Genomic DNA, 23260 nt, shown 5'->3' with positions numbered 1-23260 from the left:
AATATGGTATGTACATACAATGTCATACATAAATAAAATATTTTGACTTATCATTGATTTTTGTCACTACATAATAACTAGATGAGCACGACATATAGGTATCTCCACTAACAAAGTTGCTAAAATACCTGCCACAAGTAATCAATGTGTATTTTATTTTCTTTATATTCTCTATAACTAAATGTCTGGATGACATTGCTTAGCGATAAGACCGTACAGTAAATTTTTACTTTAATTGTTGTTTGCAATCGCAAATAACCATTTAAAAGGTGCATTTAAAAATTAAATAACAAAATTCAAATTTCGAACGTCACGCATGGAACATCGATATTATTTTGTTTTACTTTATAATTTTATATACATTTTTTTCACTGATTCTCGAACATTCCATGGCGTCTCTATTCAGTGTACATTAAATGCTAGCCATTTTTTATTTCAATAATACAACAAATTAAGCATTCGAATATTCCTCCAGCAAACAATTATTTTCTGTTCTGGTCCAATGTAGAATATAAATAAATAACTACAATACCAAAACAACTACAGTTATATCGGTTACAAAAAGTACGTCAAATAGTCAAAACAGTATTAGTCCCTGTTGAAATAACGCCTCAAAAATTTAAGATAAACCTGACTGAACCATTCTAAATTCATTCATTCATATTCTTTTCTAGAGTCTTTTTGAATCAAAGTAATAAATCACTAACCCACAATGAGAATAGACTATTAACTACGTATATACAGATCACAGGCATATGTAATTTATCAATACAATATCATAGCATATAGGTAGATATAACACAGACAAAAATAACATGTAAACTCGCATCTAAGAAGAGAACTTAAAGTCGTTTAAATAGAAACCAAAATTCGTTGAATGTTATTGTAACTGCATAAAAACTTGGCCATCTATCTTTTGTCCATTGACTCAATCGATATAGGTCAATCCGGAAACGCAAAGTATTTAAAATGGTTTCTATTTTGAAACGTAACAGAACAGTGTTAGATGTAGGTATGTAAATTATTCCCTTATCAAGATAAATTCGTTGCTATTGCTTATTTAATGGAAGCACATATATTTTTTAGTTTAGATACAGAATGCTTTAACTCTATAGCCCAGCGAGGTAAAAACCATGATAGGATGATAGGTCAATTTCATCATGGAGAATTTAGTTAAGGTCAACCTTATCGGTAGCAATGCGTTATTTATCCCCATTACTCACAATAATTTCTCCCTGACAGGACATAGTGTTAGTTATATACTCGAATATTACGATATCATAAGAATTGTATTTTCAATGGAATCTACTATTAATACATAAAAAATATAAATATTTCCTATGAATGAATTATTATTATTAATTAATTAATATTATTAATTTATATATGAATTTTTCTACAGTGCAGTCAATAGGGCTTTATTTAGATAGTAGACAGTACATTGATCCTGTATTATTCTAAAAAAAAAAATATATTTTGTGTGTAGAAAAGAATAGAATGTCAAATAGCAAATTAATTTAATCTTGTTTAATATTTCAAATTTGCTACTCTTAGACAGAATATAACATTGTTATTTGTTAAATTCACCAAATATTGACGAATACAAATCTGAACAAATCCATAGCATACTTACAGCAACCAAAGTAGCATAAACCATTTTTATGACAAATTAGACAAAACATTTTCAATAATTTACATATCTCAGTCAAAAAATATGCGCTGTAGATAGGAATATGGAGTCATCCAAATTGTGATATTCATTAATTACCAGCTTATTAAATCTTAAGCTACTTTTTTAGTTATTTGTAATCAGAAGATTGTATATAAAAATTCATGATAGAATCTTGAATTTTTAAATACTACGCTTATTCCTTTACTTTAGCCTTTTAGGGGTGGAATTTTCAAATTTTCTTTGTGTATTGTGTTTATTACATCATCGTCAGATGAATTTTCAAGTTCTTTAGTTCTTGTACTTTATTATGTGCGTTGATGATCGATTATATGGGTGTATATATATGTATATAGAGTTCATTCGTTTCAAATGTTAATATTGAATATTGTATTTAGAGGTTATGCGTAGGGCATATCGTTTGACTTTAACATTTCAATTAAATCGTTTCTGTGTAATAAAATTAAAATTGAATGCTAGAATACTCATTTCTATATTTTGATAGTGATTTATTTCGCTTATATGAAATGGCATTACTGAAACATAGTCTGAAATAGAAAATGTTGAACACCGCCCCCAACAAATGCAACAGGTACAATTTCATGAAAACTTGCAGTAAGCATCCACTTGCATCGCCTGCAAATTTACAGAATAGTTCATATTACCACAGTCTAGATGGCGTAGGTGAAAAAATTAGATGGCGATATGGTTACGTTTTGGCCAATCTTCATAAGGATTGTTAACTCATGTCCTTTAAACAGTTTGGGATTAAATTTTTGTATAGGTGTTTCTTGTACTATGTACAAGAACGCCTATTGTAATACACTAAATTGCGGCCGTATATTAATGTTTTCTGGTTTCTAACCAGAAAACATTACCTTTATATATAATCTACTGTAGAAAACAGAAACATACGATTACATGTAAATGGTTTATTTAGTAACATTTATAAAAGAAAGTTAGATCATTGTTAGTTATTTTTCTGTATAAATAATTATTAATGCCATTAAATGATGTAAAGCGACACAAATAGAAGTGATTAATGTTTAAAAACAAATAACCCCGTTTACAGAATATATTTCAATACTTGTCATTTCTAGTACTACTTTCAGTAATTTACTTATTCTCGTTTTATTTATCAAATTATCACCCTTTTAGCAAGTATTTTGGCTGTTGTACTTTTTTCTTTTACCAGACAAAAGGGGAATCTTGATTTCTGACGAAAAGAATAAAAATAGAGTACCCATACTCTCTCGTAGAGGTTCTAGTAACTATTTTACTAAACTATGTCTTACTCGTTACTAAAGTGTCAATATACTTTTGATGCAATTAATAGCGCACAAGTGTTTACACTACAATTCTGTATATCTATTATAAAAGGTATTTTTTTAATACTATAAATACCCAAAACATTATTTTTCGAATGATTTCAGTAAGGTAACAATATCTTTAAAATCACTGTTTTCAATGCTAGCTGCATTGTAATATGTTTACGCTTGGCGACAGCCGAAGTCATTGAAACTGAGATATCCATACCTTCTACTTTGTACAAAGTATTTTTTTACTTTAATTGGAATGATATGTAAGCTGAAGACCCAGCTGATTGGAAGTATGAATCGTCAATATTAGCTGCATTGTAGTGTGTTTACGCTTGGCGACAGTCGAAATCATTGAAACTGAGATATCCACACCTTCTACTTTGTACAAAGTATTTTTTTACTTTAATTGGAATGATATATAAGGTGACGACCCAGCTAATTGGTAGTATGAATCGTCGCTTACATGAACCTCACAACGGATATCGCGTTATTTGACGCCTGTGATACACTAATAAATTGCCTTTGCAGAGGACTAGGATATCATACCCCTTATCCTGTCATTTCCTCATCCTTTAACACACGCTACAGGTACCCACGCTGCAATATGTTTATAAAATTATCTTGGTATCTATATATAATCCTTACTAATACTATAAAAGCAAAAGTAACTCTGTCTATCTGTGTGTCTTGCTTTCACGCCAAAACTACTGAACCGATTTAAAGGAAATTTGGTACACAGATAGTCTAGATTGTGAATGGAATGAATCGGCTACTTTTTGGGTTGAATGGGGCGATGAAAGATTGTATGGAAGAGTCATCATTTTTAAAGCTAGAATTTTGAAACTTATTTTCTTTACTGTTGATTAAACATAAATAAATATAACATTCAAAAGTTTATAATGTTACCGTAAGGGAGTAAAATAAGATAGAGAATGAAAGTTTATATGGAAAAATAGCCTTTTTTTAAGCTAGAACAATAAACTTTTTTCTTTGATTTTTTGGATAGATTATTGTATATATTTTCTTTACTTGGTCAAGGTCACTAACACGCCGACAATGGCGCAGGCACAGCCAGTTAATAATAAACTGCAGTCGACTTTAAAATAAATAAGTTTAGAGTCTAAATTTTAGGAATTTATGATGTATCTCGTATACGTGCGGTATACTTACATCATGATGAAACTGTTGCAAGACGTAGGAACATCTGTCACGTAAAATCAGTAGTAACGTAGCAAGATTCGTCACCACATCAGTAGGGATGTGAACAATTATCGATTATAGATTAATTAATGGATAATTAGTATATTAATAAAATATCGATTTCAGTATTCTAAAACCTGATTAATTCATAATCGATATCTTTTTCTAAAACTATTTTTATCTTAGTTGTTCAACCAAGTGATGATTAAAACGAATGTGCAAGTGGTGACGTATGTAATTTAAAAACCAAAGAGGAGATTTTTTTATGGTGGATAATTATCGAATATTATTTAACAAATATATTTTTTGTATTGAATTATTATGCACACAATCAATAATACAATAATCGATTGTTTTATACATTATGTGACTTCCCTAGAAACCTCACGACAAGTCTCTATAAGCTGCCAAACGCCCACTTCTCTTGTACGTACGTCTACTTGCAATAAAGAATATTACACTGTGTTAGAACTTTTCTCATTAGTAACAATGATGAGTCAAAGATACATGCAATAACAGGATGGACGTCGATACATTTCTTATTACCGGGACATTTTTGTATAGAATTATTATATAATTTACTACCTGTGCACGCGGTTACACCCGCTTGAAATATAGCCTATATATTATTCTGATGTATAAGCTATAGTACTGTAAAGTTTAATCAAAATCCGTTCAGTACTTTTTTCGTGAAATAGTAACAAATGTCCATCCATCTCGCAAACTTTCGCGTTTATAATATTAATAATAAAATATATCCATACTAATAATATATGTCTGTATGTTTACTACATTTTCATAACAAAACGGCTGAACAGATGTTAATCGAAGTTACAGGAAGCAGCTAATCAATCTATATACTACTTTTATTGACAACCTTAGTGACCTACTAGTTTTGCAAATGCTTCCGGAGGTGGCGGGTTCGATTCCTCACTCGGTATAAACATTTAAATTGGAGTATGGTTGTGTGTATTGCTCAAGGTATTGTCTACATAAATTAATAATATTACCCCTGGGCAATACATATAAGGTCAGCTAGTTCTAATGTAAGTAGAGCTTGTGTTATGGATACTAGACAACTGATAAAAATACAGCGTATAAAAATACGCGAGGAATCGAACCCGTGACCACCAGAAGTAAAGCAGTGTGCTAAACCGCGATACCACCGTGATCGCCTAGTAGGATTATATAATCACACGGTTGTAAACTTATTGTTAGTAGGGCTTCAGTTCTTATAAAACTTCTGATATCAATTTTACAAACTAGTTAATATTTACGTTACTAACTACATTTGTGTGGATTCCGCGTATTTCAGAACAGACATATAGATATGTTTGTGAGGAGAAATAAATAAATCACATTATTATATAGATCACGGTCGTATGATAATATATGAGTAGAATTTATAATTGTCTGAATTGTATCCAATACACATGATATAGTTGGTACATATACATACTAGCTGACGGGGGGAAAGGAATTGTTAGTAATGTGGATTGATAACCCCATTGCTAGCAATGTACCATGTCAGGTTGACCTGCACGCGGTTCCCCCTGGAAACCATCGTGATAAATTCTTAGTGAATTTGTCACGATGGGCTAACTGACCTGATCACATGCTCATCTTATCATCCTCCATTGGTGCCCCACCAACGTAAACCGTTAGCGCAGGCGGATTAACCAATCTATTATCATAAATATAAAAAAAAAATACTAGCTGACCCGCTCAACTTCGTTTGCATCACATATAACATTTATCATTATTATTCGCTTAATTTACACTATAGCTATATTAGAGTAAAGTTTCAACACAATCCGTTCAGTGGTTTTTTCGTGAAAGAGTAACACAAATCCATTTATATTACTAATTGTAACAGCGATTTCACCCGCATTAAATTTTCAATATAAAATATAGTCTATGTGTTATTCTGATCTATAAGAAATATTACTGTAAAGTTTCATCAAAATCCGTTCAATAGTTTTTGCTTGAAAGAGTAACAAACGACATATTAAGTATAAACAATATAACTTAAATATAACTTATACTTATAAATAATATGAACCTACTTATAAATTTTACGTTTATAATATTATATATAAAGATAAAGACATATTTATAGTAGTTTACAGTTATAAGATATCGATATAACTATTATAAATGAGCATGCTAGTCTGTCCGTTACCTTTTACGTAGTCACATTCCAATGTTGTTGGCCGGAGCTGGTCTTTACAGCTTCACCGAATGGTGCAGACGATACACCAAACCCGCGGAAGGACCTTTGGAGTCTCTAAAGGCCGTCTCCTTTCTGACGGATACGGCTTCGAACCTCGACTCAAGGCATCGTAACTTCAATCCCCATTTGAATTGGACGGAATTTTTTGACAGAAATACAACTATTACTATCCTTGCCATCTTGTACAGCTAGTTGAGAAGAACTGGCAAGAAACTCAACTGGTTACTTTAATGACAGTAGTGTGTATAAAATTTCACGCAAACAACACGAATGTTAAAAAATATTGTGTTTTAATATTATAAGTTAAAGAGTGAAGGGCTTCTTAATACTTATCTATACAATACATACTTACATGCATACGTATATAAGTCGTAAAAGCAGATGGCGTGTAACTTTATACTTTCACGGGGTATTAATGCAGGAAACTGGGGGTGTGAATACACACTTGCCTTACTAAGGGCCTGCACACACGTACACTGTTTACACTTCAATGTACTAATGAGAATATGACACGTTTTAGTGTGTAGAGTGCGTTTTACCATACATTTATTATTAAAAAGATACCTCTATGCCACATCTGTACAGACCTTATTAAGCACAAAAATAGCTCGCTATAGCTAAAATAATTCTGTTTAAATACTAACTTTTTCTGTTGTAGTAAAAGTAGCTACTAAAGACATTATTGTAAAAAAGATAATACTAGAAATTAAACTCCACGTCAAGCCAAAGAGTGATTCCATTCTCATTTCCAATCAAATCAGATTTATTTTCCAATGGTAGGACGACAATAAGTTGTTATGTTAATGATAATTATAATTTGTACTATTTATTTTATTTTGAATACCATGTTAACTTTGTGACAGTTATAAACACCGGTAATAAACCAAATTAATCTTAAATATAGGCTTGCTCCCTTTCACATTGGATTCAAGTATTCGTAGAGAAAGATGGCATACATATGTCGAGTATTGCGTTCACCACAATGTTGACAGTGGACAATGCCTGTTACATTCGCTCTCAGAAATTGTAGGCCTGAAGATATTTATATTTATTTTTAAACGTTTCAGATTTTTCAACCACAAGAAACATAGACATTTGTCTAATGGATGCGAGTTGAAATTAAAGCAGAATGTCTTTTAGGAATTACGTAAGTATTATGTATAGTTTTAATTTACTTGTAGATCACTTCTAGGCTAAAGCCCAAGATCCTTATTGTTTCATTACTCTGGTAAAGATATAGGAAACAATCGTTAGAGGTAGACTGTAAGAAGTGATTTGTGTAATTACCTCAGTCCTACTTATTTTAGCCGCCATGCTGTTTGCTTAGTAAGCTGTTTTGGTTGTAGGGTGAGATTAGGCAGTGAAATTATAAGATAAGAGAAAGGTCCTCTGGAATGGAAACCTATGCGTTGTACCATGATTTTAAGACGATATCGTGATGTCCTTAGTGCTTGTTTTTATATACATATAGGTATATAGGCGACATTTACCGCTTCAGATATGTTTACTCTTCCAATTCCATAATCAAATAATTTCAGAATCTATTCTATATATAATTAGAATGGGTGTTGCTATACCTACTCCAATTCCAAACCTCAAAATATTAGACAATGATTAAATAAAAAATGGATAGTATTAATTATATACTGAATTTAATAGTGACAGAAAAGAAAAACAAAATAATATCAATGTTCCATGCATGATGTTCCATATTTAAATTATATAATTTTATTTTTAAATGCATTATTTGGCTATTTGGAATCGCAAACCATCAGTCTTTTTAAATACAAAGACATATATTGATTCTTCTGACTCTCAGTTTTCTATTATACTTCTGTGATTTTGATTTTATCCTTGTTCGATACCATCAATATTGTCACTGTAATTTAATATTTAAAAAGCAGAAAGTGAAAAAGAACATAGATTATAAGATTATATTACTAATTCATTTAGCATCAATAATAAATTGATTTAATCCTTAGCAAAGGATGACTGTATTTTCACTTCATATAGTATATCAAGTATTAAATTTCTAATTTAGAATCAACAGAGTTAAGTGACACTTTCTTTTTAAAATTTTGATAATATTAAATGAAAAAGGAATTCTCATCCGCCCAGCTACTACTTGTATCTCATCGCTGAATTATTGTCTATGATCTTTATTTATGACGCAGGTTTCAAGTGTCAGATCAAGCGTAGTATTATTTTCGACTACGTTTAAATAGCACGTAACTAAAATATAATGTCCGAACTATGCTCCGCGCGATGTAGTATCATTTTGGTGACATCTGAAATCTTTTTAAAGAACTATAACTGAATTAAAAGCAAAAATTGAACAAATTTTTACCCATCACTTCATCTGCTTCTATTGAGATGAATGTTGCCATATGTCCATTCTTGCAATGCAATCATTTTAACACCATATATAATGCAACGTTTAGCAGTTTAATCGTGAAAAGATAACAGATGGTCTCACTTTCACATTCATAATGTCAGTATAGATAAATTTAAAACTGAACCTTTAGTCAGAAATCACAATTACTAGTTCTATGAAATACAATGAATCTCCATAAATAAGTTAAGTTTTAGTGATTTACGATTGTATTCCTGTCATCCCTTCTAAAGTTAAACGTTCACAGTGTATATAAACTTACTCTATCTAGTAAGAGGTAGCGCTTTGTATGACTCGTCTGTATAAATACTGCATTTCCTGTTTGTGCGCATAACTTGCTGTCCGCCCCGTCTTCGCACGGGTGTAACATGTATTATACACTTAAACTTAACTCTCAAATCACTCTATCTATTACTGACAACTGCATTAAAATCCGTTGAGTGTCTGTTTGTCATATTAAATAACCGTTTTTTACTACATGCATATGAATATAAATACGGTACATACACCAATTTTTTTTTACAATTTTGGTCTGTCGGTCTCTCTGCCGGCTAATCTCTGAAATATCTGGAATGATTTTGACGGGACTTTTATTGACAGGTAGCTGATGTAACAAGGTACTCCTTGTTACATCAGCTACCTGTGTTCTATTTTTCTAAAATAAAAGTAACCTAAGTTACTACTTAGGCTACTTTTATTTTAGAAAAATAGAGTTAAATTCCACGAGGGCAAAGAATCTCTGGAAAATCAAATAGTTCCTGGATTCAATCTTAATTTCATTAAAACTGTTCAAACTGTAATCTAATTATTCTTTATTAGATATGTCGATCATAATAAACTAATAAGTAATTCTACCGAAACATCACCTATAGTTATGCAAATTTCGCTTAGAAATGTGAGCAAAAGAAACATTTCAATTTTGATGTCAGGATTTTAATAATAATAAGATATTTATTAACTTCTATAATAATAACAGTTTATAGAAAACATCAACTTGTAAGTACTGAAGATTTAATGGAAGCAAACTATAAACCAGCATTGAATTCGACTTCATAGTCTACTATTAATCAGTCTGGTGCAAGCCCTTAAATATTTTGAATAGCAAAGGGCTCAATAAAATCCCTCCGTGTGTTATCTCCTTAACAAACTTAATTGGATCATCCATATTTTGTTCAAGTTAAGGATGATATTTGAATGGCATCGTGACCAATGTTAAATAAGTCTACACATTCCCTCGGTTATTTTAAGCGGTGAAAGGAGAAGCTTTATGCATGATAGTGTTGAATGAAGTATATGGGCTTTATGTTACACCCAAGGAATAGACATATCGCTACCCGCTTTATTTGGTGTGAACAGTGCATATATTAAAACATACAAAATAGTAGATGAATAATAGAAATTTTGATCAGTAAATAGATTGTTTAGTATTATATGAAACCATTGAATACTTTAAAGGATTAGATATAAATCAGTAGCCAGTACTTATCTCCGCATTTACATGAAATTGAAATGTATAGGAATGAAATTATTAATTATTACATTTCATTGTTTCCAGTATGATACGTCAACCTACGGCCGCAGTCGAGATACGGGCCGGAATGCGTCGAGCGCGTCGACGGACCGCCCTACCACTGTCACAGCCAAATACATCAACACAACGCCATCATATAAATCCTCCAGTATCCCTATACTCTGTTCCGATAAAACTAAAGATGAAACGCCCATTTCAACGATAGCAAGCCGATATGCTAGCTACAATAAAAATGATAAGCCTATCTCCAAATATGAAAAGAAAGATTACTCGAAACTCACTATACCATCAGTCAACACGAAGAATAGAGACGTCAGCCCTATATCAACATCATCGAAGTATAGTTACAGCCGACCTTCAAGGCATTTGAGCCCTGAAAGAAGAACGCCGAAGAGCTTCAAGGAAAAAAGCCGAGATTCCAGTCCTGTAGACCGCGACAAAGACATTCCAAGTAAGACTGATAAGTCTACGAGCTACAGTAGCCTTTCAAGCTATAAATTGTACCCACGAAGTTCAAGTTATACACGGCCTGCATCAAGAACAGAAACTAAACCTGAGGTCACTGTTAACAGATATGCCATAGCTAGTCGGCTTTCTAGTAATTACCTACGAAGTCCACCAACAGTAAAACGAACTTCGGTGTCACCAGTGAATCACATTGATATAGCTAAAAATGATATAGACAAACCCGTAACGCCAACAATTGTAGTACAAGAAAATAGTAAGTTACAAATTAAATCAGTACCAGAGAAGATTGAAAGTAAATCTGAGTATAACAATGGAAAAGAGGATGAAAACGTGAATGAGACTGAAACAGTAACTGTTGTAACCCGACATACATCTCCGACTCCACCAGGGTCTTCTGCCTATGTTCGAATTCGACGAGCTGATATGGCAAAAACTATTGAAAAAACATTGTCTAGACCAAAGAAAAGACCTAATATGATTGATAAAGAAGTTCAGTCTGATAGATTAGACGATCCCACACGATCTAGTCGATTTGGTAGTACTTCAAGAGCTAGTACAACAAATTGGTCTTACTATACACCAGGCGTTAATAATTATACAGGATATGCCGGTAGATATTCAACACAATATTCTACAATACGTGAAAACTCTAATAGTAATGTTCAAAGTGACAGGAGTAGTCGAAGTCGAAGCAAAGAACCACAACCTAAAGAAAACACAAGTTCAATAAGTTCAAGCTCATGTACGGAGAGCAAAAATAAAACGATAGATAATTGTAATTTAAATAATGTGACAGATACAGCAAATCATGATATAGTGACAGTCTATGAACAAAATAAAGATGATGAGACGTCAGAAATAATAATAAACGTCAATTTGAAATTAAAAAGAGCTAAAAGTCCTTTAGCAGCTGCCACAGAATTAGTTTCACCCGAAGTAACCATAACGAATAGTTTATTGCCACCGCAAGCACCAAAAACTGATGGAACTACGAAAATAAAAAAGACTAAAGTAAGAAAATCCAGCACAGATTCATCATCAGACTCAACACCTAAAAAGAAAACAGTAAAAAAGAGAAGCAAATCCGTTAGTTCCACAGATTCTGACCAAGGAAGTGAAATAAGCGATAAAACAAAAGAATCAACCCCACCTTCATCTTCAAAAAATGTCCCGAAAAAATCAACAAGTAGTAACTTAATTAATGGACGCCAAAAATTAAAACATTCCAAATCACGCGAAAGTAATAGTCCAGAATCCAGTATTACGTTATCCACTCAATCTTCAGTAAGTGAAGATGATACAATATCAAAATCAAAAACACAAGATGTTTCTAGAACATCAGCAGATGAAATATCTATACCAACTGATCGATCAGGAGGCAGACAATCATCACCCAACATATCTCAGAAAAATGACGGGGGTACCGAAGAAGCTAAGTCATTTTTAATACGAGCTCTAGCACCTGTAACAAATTTGTTTAAAATGAAACATCAAGATAGTAGTGAAAATAGTCGCTGGCCCGAAAATTCAACGTCAGACTCTACAGGTAAAGACGTTTCTAACTTACTAACAGAAAGTGATAGATCTAGTAAAAGTAAAAATATTATTGCATCTAGTGATGACAAGCTTGTCCAATTAAAAGCTATAAGACATATAGAATCGGGAGAAAAAGCTTGGTGGTTAGACTCCGACTCTGACAAAAAAAATAAAATAAACAGTAATGAAACACCTAATACTAGTTCAGAAAAGAATCAATCAAGAAAAATTAAGCGAATAGAATCTGGCGAAAAAGCATGGTGGCTTGAATCTAATAGTGATAATAAAAATGAAAATTCAATAGTAAATTCAAATTCCGTTGAAAAAATTGATGGTAATAAACAAACAAAAAAATATAAAAATGAAAATGATGAAAAACCGTGGTGGTTAGATAGTAGTGCTAATATCCCAGAAGGAATTGAGAGATTAACTCCTCCGAGAAAATCATCTAGTGATAGTGACAAAAGTGAAAAATTCAACTTTTACAAAGTCAGACATATTGAATCTGGCGAACAAAAAGACTGGTGGCTTACAAGCAACGAAAGTTCACTACAGAATAACAAACCGGAAGCTCAAATAAGCTTAAGTAAATCTGGATCTGACCAAAAAAGTTTCCCAATAAGAAGGATTCGACATGTAGAGTCTGGTGAACGACCTTGGTGGTTGTCAAGCAGTAAAAATATACCTGAAGGCGTAGAGAAATTACCTACACCCCCTCCGCAAGAAGAGAGCGACAGTTCTGAATCTGAAGAAGTCGAAGTCTATGCTACCCAAAACCATATCCCACCATTCCCACTAAATCTACCTGATGATGAACCATTAGGTGACAGAAGGAGCCCTGAAGGTCTTGAAACTCCTAGAGAGAATGAAGATTATAGAGGTCGTACTTCTCCTTATGAAAACAATAGACAATATCGGAGAAACCTATCCTACCAGAAAAGTATGGACAGATATATCTCACGATATACGGATATCGATGATATCCTGGGTACCTCAGGGCAGATCTACAGCCCATTCATGGATTCTATACTGGCAAGAAGAACCGGTCAAATATCGTACGACGACGATGAATGTGAGGAGATAGACCCGACACAAGTGAGAATACACGATAGCACCGCACAAAGGCCAGTCATCAAGAAACTGCGATGCAGGTAAAGTAATCATATATATTTATTACTAGTAGTGTACCCTGATACTTCATAATCCATCTGATGGAAAATGGTAGCCGTTGTATAGTATGAGTGATGACCATGATAATTATTAGTTCCATAGACGTCACAGATGATAACGTCTATTAAATCAGTCGTGCGTTTCTGTTCTTGAGAACTAGGAACTTTTAAATCTAGTATCAATACTTACCTCAAAATGTAAATATTCATTGTTTATTAATAATTATTCTTCAAGCCGAAACACATAAATGAATCCATTGTTGCATCGCGATAGATTATTTTTTAATGATTTAAGGATAGTATATTTACTTTATCTATAATTATACATACTGTAATTACTTTAATGTTGTAACTATATTACAAGGTACAATTAATTCGCTGCTTATAATGTTATTATACGAGTGTATGTATGTTCATATACTCGTAGATAATCCTGTATTTTTTTATTTAAAGGAAATGACAAACATAGTTTACAAAGCAAGCTGCTTTGCGGTTGTAATAAGAAAGACGCAGTCGACTACAGACGTCAATTAAAACCTCTACCTCAGTTAATATTAACCATTTAATATCATTTAAGAGAATGACACTAAAATTTGTAGGGTATGTCGTGTTGTGCACGACTGTGTACTTACACGGAGACTCGAACCCGTTCGTGAGCGCCACAAATCGTTCTCCGAGTAAGGAAGTGCATGCCCAAATAATACGTGCCTCGGACGCTAACTTTCTAGAAGCCTGTTACATCTGAAATTTGGAAGAAACCAACTCCATTCAAGTTTCATTTGCTATATAATATATATCCCGTAAACACTCTCAAATTACTGACTTATCATCATAATTTTTAGAAAAGAAAATATGTATAATGACCGTTAAATAAAAAAAACACTTTGAAATTATGTAATATAAAAATCAAAGTCCTAGTCCCCATTATTTTCATAATTAATATTAATTTTGTTACAAAGTTAATTTCGGTAAAATAATAAAACATAATTATTTTAATAATAATAAAATAGTTAAAAAAATCGAAATCTTAGATAGGGACAGGTCGACAATTACTACTATATATAGGTACTATACGTATATATCTACAATAATGTATATAAGAAGCATCTTTGTCTATAACGATATTCATTAAAGAAGTATTGTTTACTTTCATTCCAGAAGCGAGATTGTCGACTACCGCACCGAAGATCAGGTACGTACACTAAACATTAAGGGTATACATAAAAAAACTCCGAATCGATTAGTTAAACGATTCATTAGTAGCAATAAATTACGCCTATCTCGAACCCGGGACCAAATATTTACGTATGCCATTAAATAAATTGCGGCGCGACTCACCGCATCAGCTGTCGACATAAAAAGTGGCCGATGTTAAGTTAGTTGTAAGAAAAGAAAAACAAGAGGTTGCCTACTGTACAGTTGGATAGAAAGTTCTTGAGTTTGCCGCAACGCGTGCTTTAAGCGCGCACTCGAAAGCTCTACAAAATATTAACAAAACCGATAAAATATAATACATATTTAAATATATATATATTAAAATTGCTTGTTGTATTTGTACAAATATAATTGGAAACAAATATGGAATTTCTTTCTTTCAGAAGAAAAAATATAATACAACATTATTAACTCAATGGATGACAAGCTATCATATAAATAAAATTGAAGTGTCTGTTTGTAATATACTTTTTTACTACATGCATATGAATATAAATACAGTATATAATAATAATAATAATATATTTATTCATTATTACACAATATCACTAATTTATAGGCCGTAACATCTGTGCTAGGGAATCCCTGTGTTACAGATGTTATTTCCACAATGGTTGGCTCAATTACACAATTTTTACGTAGCTTTGACGTAGTTTAATTTTTACTATCTTATATGACATCTGAGTACATACACCAAAATAATATTTTTTACAATTTTTGTCTGACTGTCTGTCTATCTGTTTGTTCCGGCTATTCTTTGAAATGGCTAGACCGATTTTGACGGGACTTTTTTTAGCAAGTAGCTGATGTAATAAGGAGTAACATAGGCTACTTTTATTTTAGAAAAATTAAGTTAATTTCCACGCGGCCGAAGTCGCGGGAATAGTTAGTAGTAAATAAAATTGACTGTATTATTTGCATCTGTCTATCGATAACTTTATCTCTATTTCTATTACCGTGCGTTTTCGTTGCAATCTGGATTCTAAAATTATGGTATAGTTCAAATTATAAACCAAATTCGTGGGTACTATGACTAAACCACAATGCAGCAAGTTGCGTCGATTACATCAGACTGACCGTATGCATTTCGTTTTATAAAAATTAATATCGACTGGATTCAAGACCTAAATTAAACAAAATTTTACATATTCTAAATGTGAAATATATAAATAAATAAATAACCTTGGACAATTAACACAAGGCCATCTAGTCCCATGGTAAACAGAGCTTGTGTTAAGGGCACTAGACAACTGATATAATTATTAGATATTTTTTTATAAATATATACATATTATACATAGAATTGTAAATTTTATAATATACGAATTATACAATTTAAAATGATTCAAATATTGAACATTATGTACTTATACTGGACCAGAATATGTAATGATCTATGAATAGAGAGTTGTATTACATTTGTACAGTCCAAAATGTTCCTACGCTACATAAAGATGAATTCCTTTGCTATTATAAATATTCATCTTAAATATTTTTAAAATATATGTAAGATGGAGTAACCCACATTGGAGTCGAATCTTCGTGGTTAACGCAATACTTGATATACCCAGCAAAGTGGGTATATTTGTCTCTTGGTTTAATTTAATTTGTTGAACTGGTGTTTCCGTCACTAGGGAGTCAGTCAGATGTTTAAAAATACACAAAAAATTTTTTCTCTCCATTAGATTCGAATTCACGATGGCTGGAGTTTGACTCAAGGTATTAAATCACTAAACCATGACGCCCTCAAACAGTCAACATGAATTTAAAAAATAAGTCATTTTTCCAATAGTCTGTGGAATTAAGGCTTCGGCGCAAGTAGAAAGAGCAGTGAACTGAGGAGTGCACCGTATCCTTGAATCAGCCCCCTATGGGAATAACGCGTTAGAGAGAGACGGCAACATTCCACGATGCCTGACATTTTAATACGGTGACGTCATTAACATAGAGTAAAGCAAATTGACATGCATTATAAATCTTCAACCTATGCATTTGTATTAATTTCGCAAATAATTATATAAGTGTCACTAAAAAATAGGCATATCAGAATAATTTTGTACTCATATCATTCCATTATTAGTACAGAGAAACATGGGAAAACGTTCAACTCTAAAAAACTATCGATAACGTATGTTAGTAACAGGTTTTTCGTCATTATATTCTTTTTATCTGAATAAAAAGATTTTTTCTTAATAAATTATACTTTCTGTAAAATGTGAGCATCACTTTTTGAAATTAACAAATACAATTGCATGTGTATAATTAATAAAAAATATTATATAATAAATTGCGTGGGTATAAATAAAAATTAGTATATTACTGTTACATTCAAAACTTCAATATTACTAGATCAATATCAACACAATAGTATACTACAATACACTATTTTACTATTACAATACTTATTTTTTGAGTGCATAAACTTTATATATGTATTTAATAGCGTAGTAAACACTTTATAAGAATATAGATGTAGAATAGAATACATACAATACTTTATCATTGACCTATACTATATCTAAAACTTAATTTTTAACGGTGGCCAATTAAAGACAAATAAACATTAGTTACCCTAATTTATACTCGTATAATCTTTGTATAACAGAATCACTCTTATTTCATCTCTTTCTCCCGTGGTGGACGTTAGTTAATACAGTGTTGTTAGTAAGCATAACCACACCTTTAATAATGGTACCCGAATGGTATAGTTTCTTTATACAAAATGTATCTTTTTAACACTGCCGTATAATAACAACGTGAAAATCGTACCTGGGACGAGTGCTTACTGCCTCGAACGAAACCTCTTCACTTCAGTAACGACAAAACCTCCGTGCGGGCACTACATCAAGTGCGCAATGTCCCCCGCATACAAACACTTTGACATGCAGTGATTTATGTGATACGAAGACAGTGGCTCCCTTGATCTCAGGAAGGTAGTGTTATATTCTATGCTAACAATATTTCATTGCGAAATAACAAAGTTATTTTCGACCGTTGAGCCGGTTTCGGTTTCTTTTGCTTTTTCACGTCTACCGGTTGTCTGCGGTAACGTTTGCTATTGTTTGTACATAGATTATAGATCGATATATATTTCTATATTTTTTTAATTATATGCCAGGATATTAGTAAAACATACTTTACCTATGAATGAAAAATTAATAATATAGGTTTAAGTGTAACAATACTTATTAATATTTTTAGCTTAATTGGTTGTTAAATACTCATGTTACTTATTAACCAAAGGCTTTTAAACGTCGTTTTATTACTTTTGTATTACAAGACGCTTAGTAATTAAATATTATTAATAACTTATTATATTAAGTAATAATTTAGTTAAATTGAATAATAATTATCGATAACTTCAAGTATATTTTAAGAACTACTATTTTTGTTTTAACTACATTTCTAACTTCAAGTAATATATTTATCTGTAGAAATATAACCACTTTTTTAACGTATATTTTATTCTCAAATACATGTACTTACCTTAAAACCTTGGTAAATAAAAAATATAGTAACACAAGTATATACATAAATGTAAAGCTGTCAATACGTGAATTGAATTATAAAAACATACATCTAGTCTGACAATTTGTTATAATTACAAATAACAGTTTTATTTCATGGGCAAAATTTATATGAAAGACGTAGAAAAAGTTTATAACAATGTTGATTCTCTATCGCTAACTTTGTAGCTATATTGTAGGTATGTTTGATAAATTCATATCGCTACGATTTTCTTATGGAATTGTTCCATTAGGCGTTTTGACGTTGTTGTAAATAGATTTTAAATTCGCAAACATGATATAATTTATGAGGCATAGAATATATTTCGTTATCGTTATTCTTCACATATAAACGTGATTATTAATGGGTCGGTCAACTCGTTTGTCATTCTTAAGAATGAGTAAGTAAATAATAAATATATACGGTATTTTTACATATTACAAATTATTCAGTAAACTTATTAAATTATTTTATTTAGTGTGAGTGCACTGAATATAACGTAATATAAGATAAGATATATTACACACATAAAATACAAAAAGTGATTATACTTATAAACAGTATATTTACAGTTTTTTTGTGAACCTTGATTAAGACACAAACTATCGGAAGCTCATATATTTGTCATCCACATTATTGGTGGCAGTGTGCAGAATCAATAAACAACATAAATACATACATAACACATATGCTAAATATAATTTAATTAATGGGGTCTTTTTTATGGTAAATAAAGACATTTACCACTCCCGAATTTTCGTCTAGGTTGCACATACCGTAATCACTAACTCTGAGACACTGGAAAAAACTTATTTACCATAAAATTATTCGTGTTGAGACCCGATTGACTAATGAACTGTACTAATTATAACTACCTCTCGAGAGTATTGATATTAATTCAAAAACTTTTTTTATTCTAGAACCCGATGTAACGAATACATAAATAGAAGAATAATCGTATCAATTATACCACCTAAGCCTTCGAAATAGCCTTCTTATCATACGTATAACTATTCTTTTATACTTCCGGTCGCTTTTATCTGTTATCTTTTTATTTCTTTTTAGCACCTTCGAACAAAGGTTTTAACTTAACAAAAAGGCGAAGCTGTGCCCTTTTCAATATTTGCAAAACCAAAATTGCTTTTTGTTCGAGCCAATATGGCCTTGAAATTACAGTTATGGGATTATTTATGTACACTTTTACTGGATGGAGAATTTGAAGTATGGTACAACTTTGTTTTAGTATTGAAATATGGCACAAGTTTGTGTAACTTTAGCTCTATAAAAGTCAACATTGTTCTTACTTGAACAAAAAATATTATTTACAATTCCAAATTGTAGAAATAAAAGCTAATATAAATCAATCTCTCATGATAAGGATTATATTATTTATAATCATAACTAAATAGCTAAATAATCATCAAACGATCAATAGTTGCCAAATGATGAATGTGGTAATATCGCTTTTAAAAAATCTTTACTTATATTTATATGAATGCGTTAGTTATTACAAAGTTACGTTAGAAATATATATTTCACTGTTCGCGACCTAAACCCAGTAGACCAAGAAGTAAATGTAATAGCTGCATTATAAAAAAAAATATATAATGAGGCTAAAACGGTACGTAAAATATTTTTGTAGTATTTAAAAAGAATTATACTTTTATTTAACATAGCAAATTGTATGTATGCCGTAATAAACATTGTAATGTGTTTAAGAAGAGCTTATTAAATGGAAATATGCACAGTTACTACAATATATCTAATTAATAATTGTTATTAGGTATATATATATGTACAAGTCTTTGCTCATAAAAGGACTTGCGTACAACACAGGCAGCAACACTTGCCATATTTTACACAGATAATTAGCTGTGATAACATAGTAGCCTTCATTTATATGTTTGGGATAAAAAGAAGTGCTCGTAAGGGAGTCCTTTAATACGGAGATAGCACCAAAAAATTAATAACGTTCTCATTTAACTCATGAATAACTAATTTTAACCTTGAATGCTTTATTTGGCATTGAATTAACATAATCATGTATATATTCTAAATATTTTATATAGTTTTGTTGTAGTTATAATTAATATGTTATATTAGAAAAGGAACTTGGAAACCGTATCAAAAATCCCGGAAAACAGTTCAACCAAATTAATATGTGAAAGATAATAATCGTATTCAGTGTTAATAACATCCTTTTTACATTATTATCTTTGACCCGCCAAAATTATTAGTAATTAATTCCTTCGATTGGTATCAGGCAACCTTCCTGCGGATGTTTTGTTATATTAACTATATAAATTCAATAAAATAATAATTAACTTTATTTTATTGGCTCCGCATATAATTTTAATTTTACGAGTATGACTGTTAACACTCGCGCTACTTTGTTCAACGTTATATATTTTTTCTATATTACTTTATTGGTTAGAAAAAGATATAAAAATTATTAATTTGTAAAGTATATGTTATACATTACAATTTTCTATATCAATACAGAAGTAAACTGTCTTGTCTGTAAATAAGCAAGCGCCAACCTAATATGTACCTATACTAAAAATATGAATGAATTCGGGACGAAAGTTATGTCATTAACACGAACCACAAGTAATAAATAATAGTTTTAAAATCACTCATCGCAATCGTAGAATAGTCGACTAAAGTATTGTACACAAGACATTAATTCTAATTTTTGTGCCTGAGCTTCCTTTCAGTTTCACAGTTATACATTGTCGAATATTTTATCGACATGGTCGAAATTTACTTTTTTAGAAAACTTTAATTGACAAATATAGGTAACAGATTTGCTGACAGCTTGAGTATTACTTATACTTAATTCGTCGTATCGTTCTTTTTACAATATTTATTTGTATGTCTTTCTTGGGAAATATTATTTTGCTTGTTGTGGTTTATGAAGGTAGATAGATATTAGATAGAATAGACTCTATCTGTACCTGACTCTACTGTTTCTACAGTATTAGCCTGAAAATATGTTAATCTTAATTTATCTATGTCTATACTAATATTATAAAGAGGTAAAGTTTGTCACTTTAGATATTCGAAGTAATCTACTGATTCGATTTAAAACTTTTCTTTCGTATTGGATAGTCCTTTTTCCGAGGAAGGCTATATAATATCACACAAGGATCTATAGGAGCGAAGCTACAATGAACAATGTTGAAAATGTAACGAAGACGTAGTTGCGCGGGTCAGCTAAGTATAGTATATATATATAAACAAAATGTCGTTATATCATATATTAGGTATTTCTTGCAGACGAAAAACGTGTATCTCTGCAATATCAGAACCGGACCAATGAGACGGTGATACCGAAAAATAACCAGTTCTAATCAAGCAACCGTTTGTAATAATGTTCGAACGAATGGTAATTAATAAATCAAATTAACGTAATAAGCAAAATCATCAGCATTATAGGTCATTATCATACCACGACTAGAGATGTTTCTTTTTTATATCAGTAGCATATATAAAGTATTTAATGATGCTGGCCAGACGACTTGACACCGTATTTTATATACAATTTACCTTCTCGTGCACTGTGTATTACGTTCCGCTAGTCACCCAACATCGAATTGATTTTTTATGTAGTAAGGTAAAGATTTTATTATATTATAAATTCAACTTTCTTTAATTTTCTGATTCCTATTCTTGTATTACTAGCTATAATTCACACCTTCGCCTACTTTTATTTACGATAAAAAAATAGCCTATGTTACTTCTAGTGATACTATGTAATTTCATATTAAGTTTCAATAACATTCATTCAACCGTTACAACAGACGTACTTTATTAGTATATATGGATTGTTGGTAAATACACTTGTAGTCAATGCCTATATTAAATAAGTGTATATTATTCATATAAATAATCGGACCCCATGAATAATTTCTTTGCATTTTTTTGACAAATATATAATAATTCATTACTAATTGATAAGAAAAGAATTAAACATCATTTTACCCGTATATGAGAACAACACGCATCCCCAAGGACGACATAAGGTCAAAAACTAGTATCTTCTGTGGCATTTAACTCGATCACAGATTATACAATGGCCTATTGTGTATTGTGTCTATATTTAAACGTCTATCGTCAGGTGGTTGGACCGGACCAATGGGTCCGGACGTCATTACAATAAATGTATTATTTAGTGTTTATTTTTAAAAGTAGGCACAATAATAGAGTTTATATCGAACTTAACCCTTTCTTAAGACGTAATAACTATTAAATTCATTAAATAGAATGGTATCCCAAGAATTTAATACAACCTATATAACTTTATTGAATGGTATTGAAAACAGTATGAAATAGTGGTAAGCAGCAGAAGAATGTAAGACTCTAGGCTGTCTTGTTAAGATGCGCTAAGGGTTATTTGTAAATCATCAACGTCAATGTTTGTCAAACTACCGCAAAACAATTAATGAGAGTTGTTGAAGCTATAGTATAGCTATATATACTAACTACTCAACCCGGCTTCACACGGATATATATGTATTATATATATATATATATATATATATATATATATATATATATAAACCTTCCTCTAGAATTATCTATCTATTAAAAAACCCGCATCAAAATGCGTTGCGTAGTTTTAAAGATTTAAGCATACATAGGTACAGAGAGCGACAGCGACTTTATTTTATACTATGTAATAATAATAATGATATATATGTATATTGTTAAAGTGCTATGTTCTAGTACTGTATAGCACTCCCGCAACCATCTTCCCTGAACAGAATATGGTGTGAATGTAGAGAGATGGGAGACATTGCAGAATATTACTTCATAAATCTCTCCTATTGAACCTTATTTCTATTCTTTAAAAGCGAATAATAATAATCCTTATTTTTATTAATAATAATTATATTAACATTCTGTATAATTTTGGTTCTTATTCAGTACAAATATAATTGTCGTCTCTTCGTATGTGGAAGTATAATTGGGAATATTCTGTAGTATAATAAATTTCACTATTCTTACCGTTACATTTA

At 31.2% G+C, this 23260-nt stretch overlaps 1 protein-coding gene across 1 annotated transcript in view; it reads left to right on the top strand.

Annotated features, from left to right (window-relative positions):
• Positions 1 to 23260, top strand: part of LOC131849156 (uncharacterized) — an 84494-nt gene that overhangs the window by 7832 nt on the left and 53402 nt on the right. Inside the window, exons 2-4 of the mRNA XM_059199154.1 lie at positions 7489 to 7568; positions 10369 to 13499; positions 14676 to 14709. Coding sequence (XP_059055137.1) covers positions 7551 to 7568; positions 10369 to 13499; positions 14676 to 14709 — 3183 coding nt within the window. The 5' untranslated portion in view covers positions 7489 to 7550. The remainder of the gene's footprint in view (positions 1 to 7488; positions 7569 to 10368; positions 13500 to 14675; positions 14710 to 23260) is intronic.

The sequence above is a fragment of the Achroia grisella genome, unplaced genomic scaffold, assembly GCF_030625045.1.
Source record: "Achroia grisella isolate CSIRO2021 unplaced genomic scaffold, CSIRO_AGI_Agris_v1 utg640, whole genome shotgun sequence".
Lineage (NCBI taxonomy): Eukaryota > Metazoa > Arthropoda > Insecta > Lepidoptera > Pyralidae > Achroia > Achroia grisella.
The sequence above is the reverse complement of the archived record's forward strand: the minus strand, read 5'-3'. Positions and strand labels throughout refer to the sequence as shown.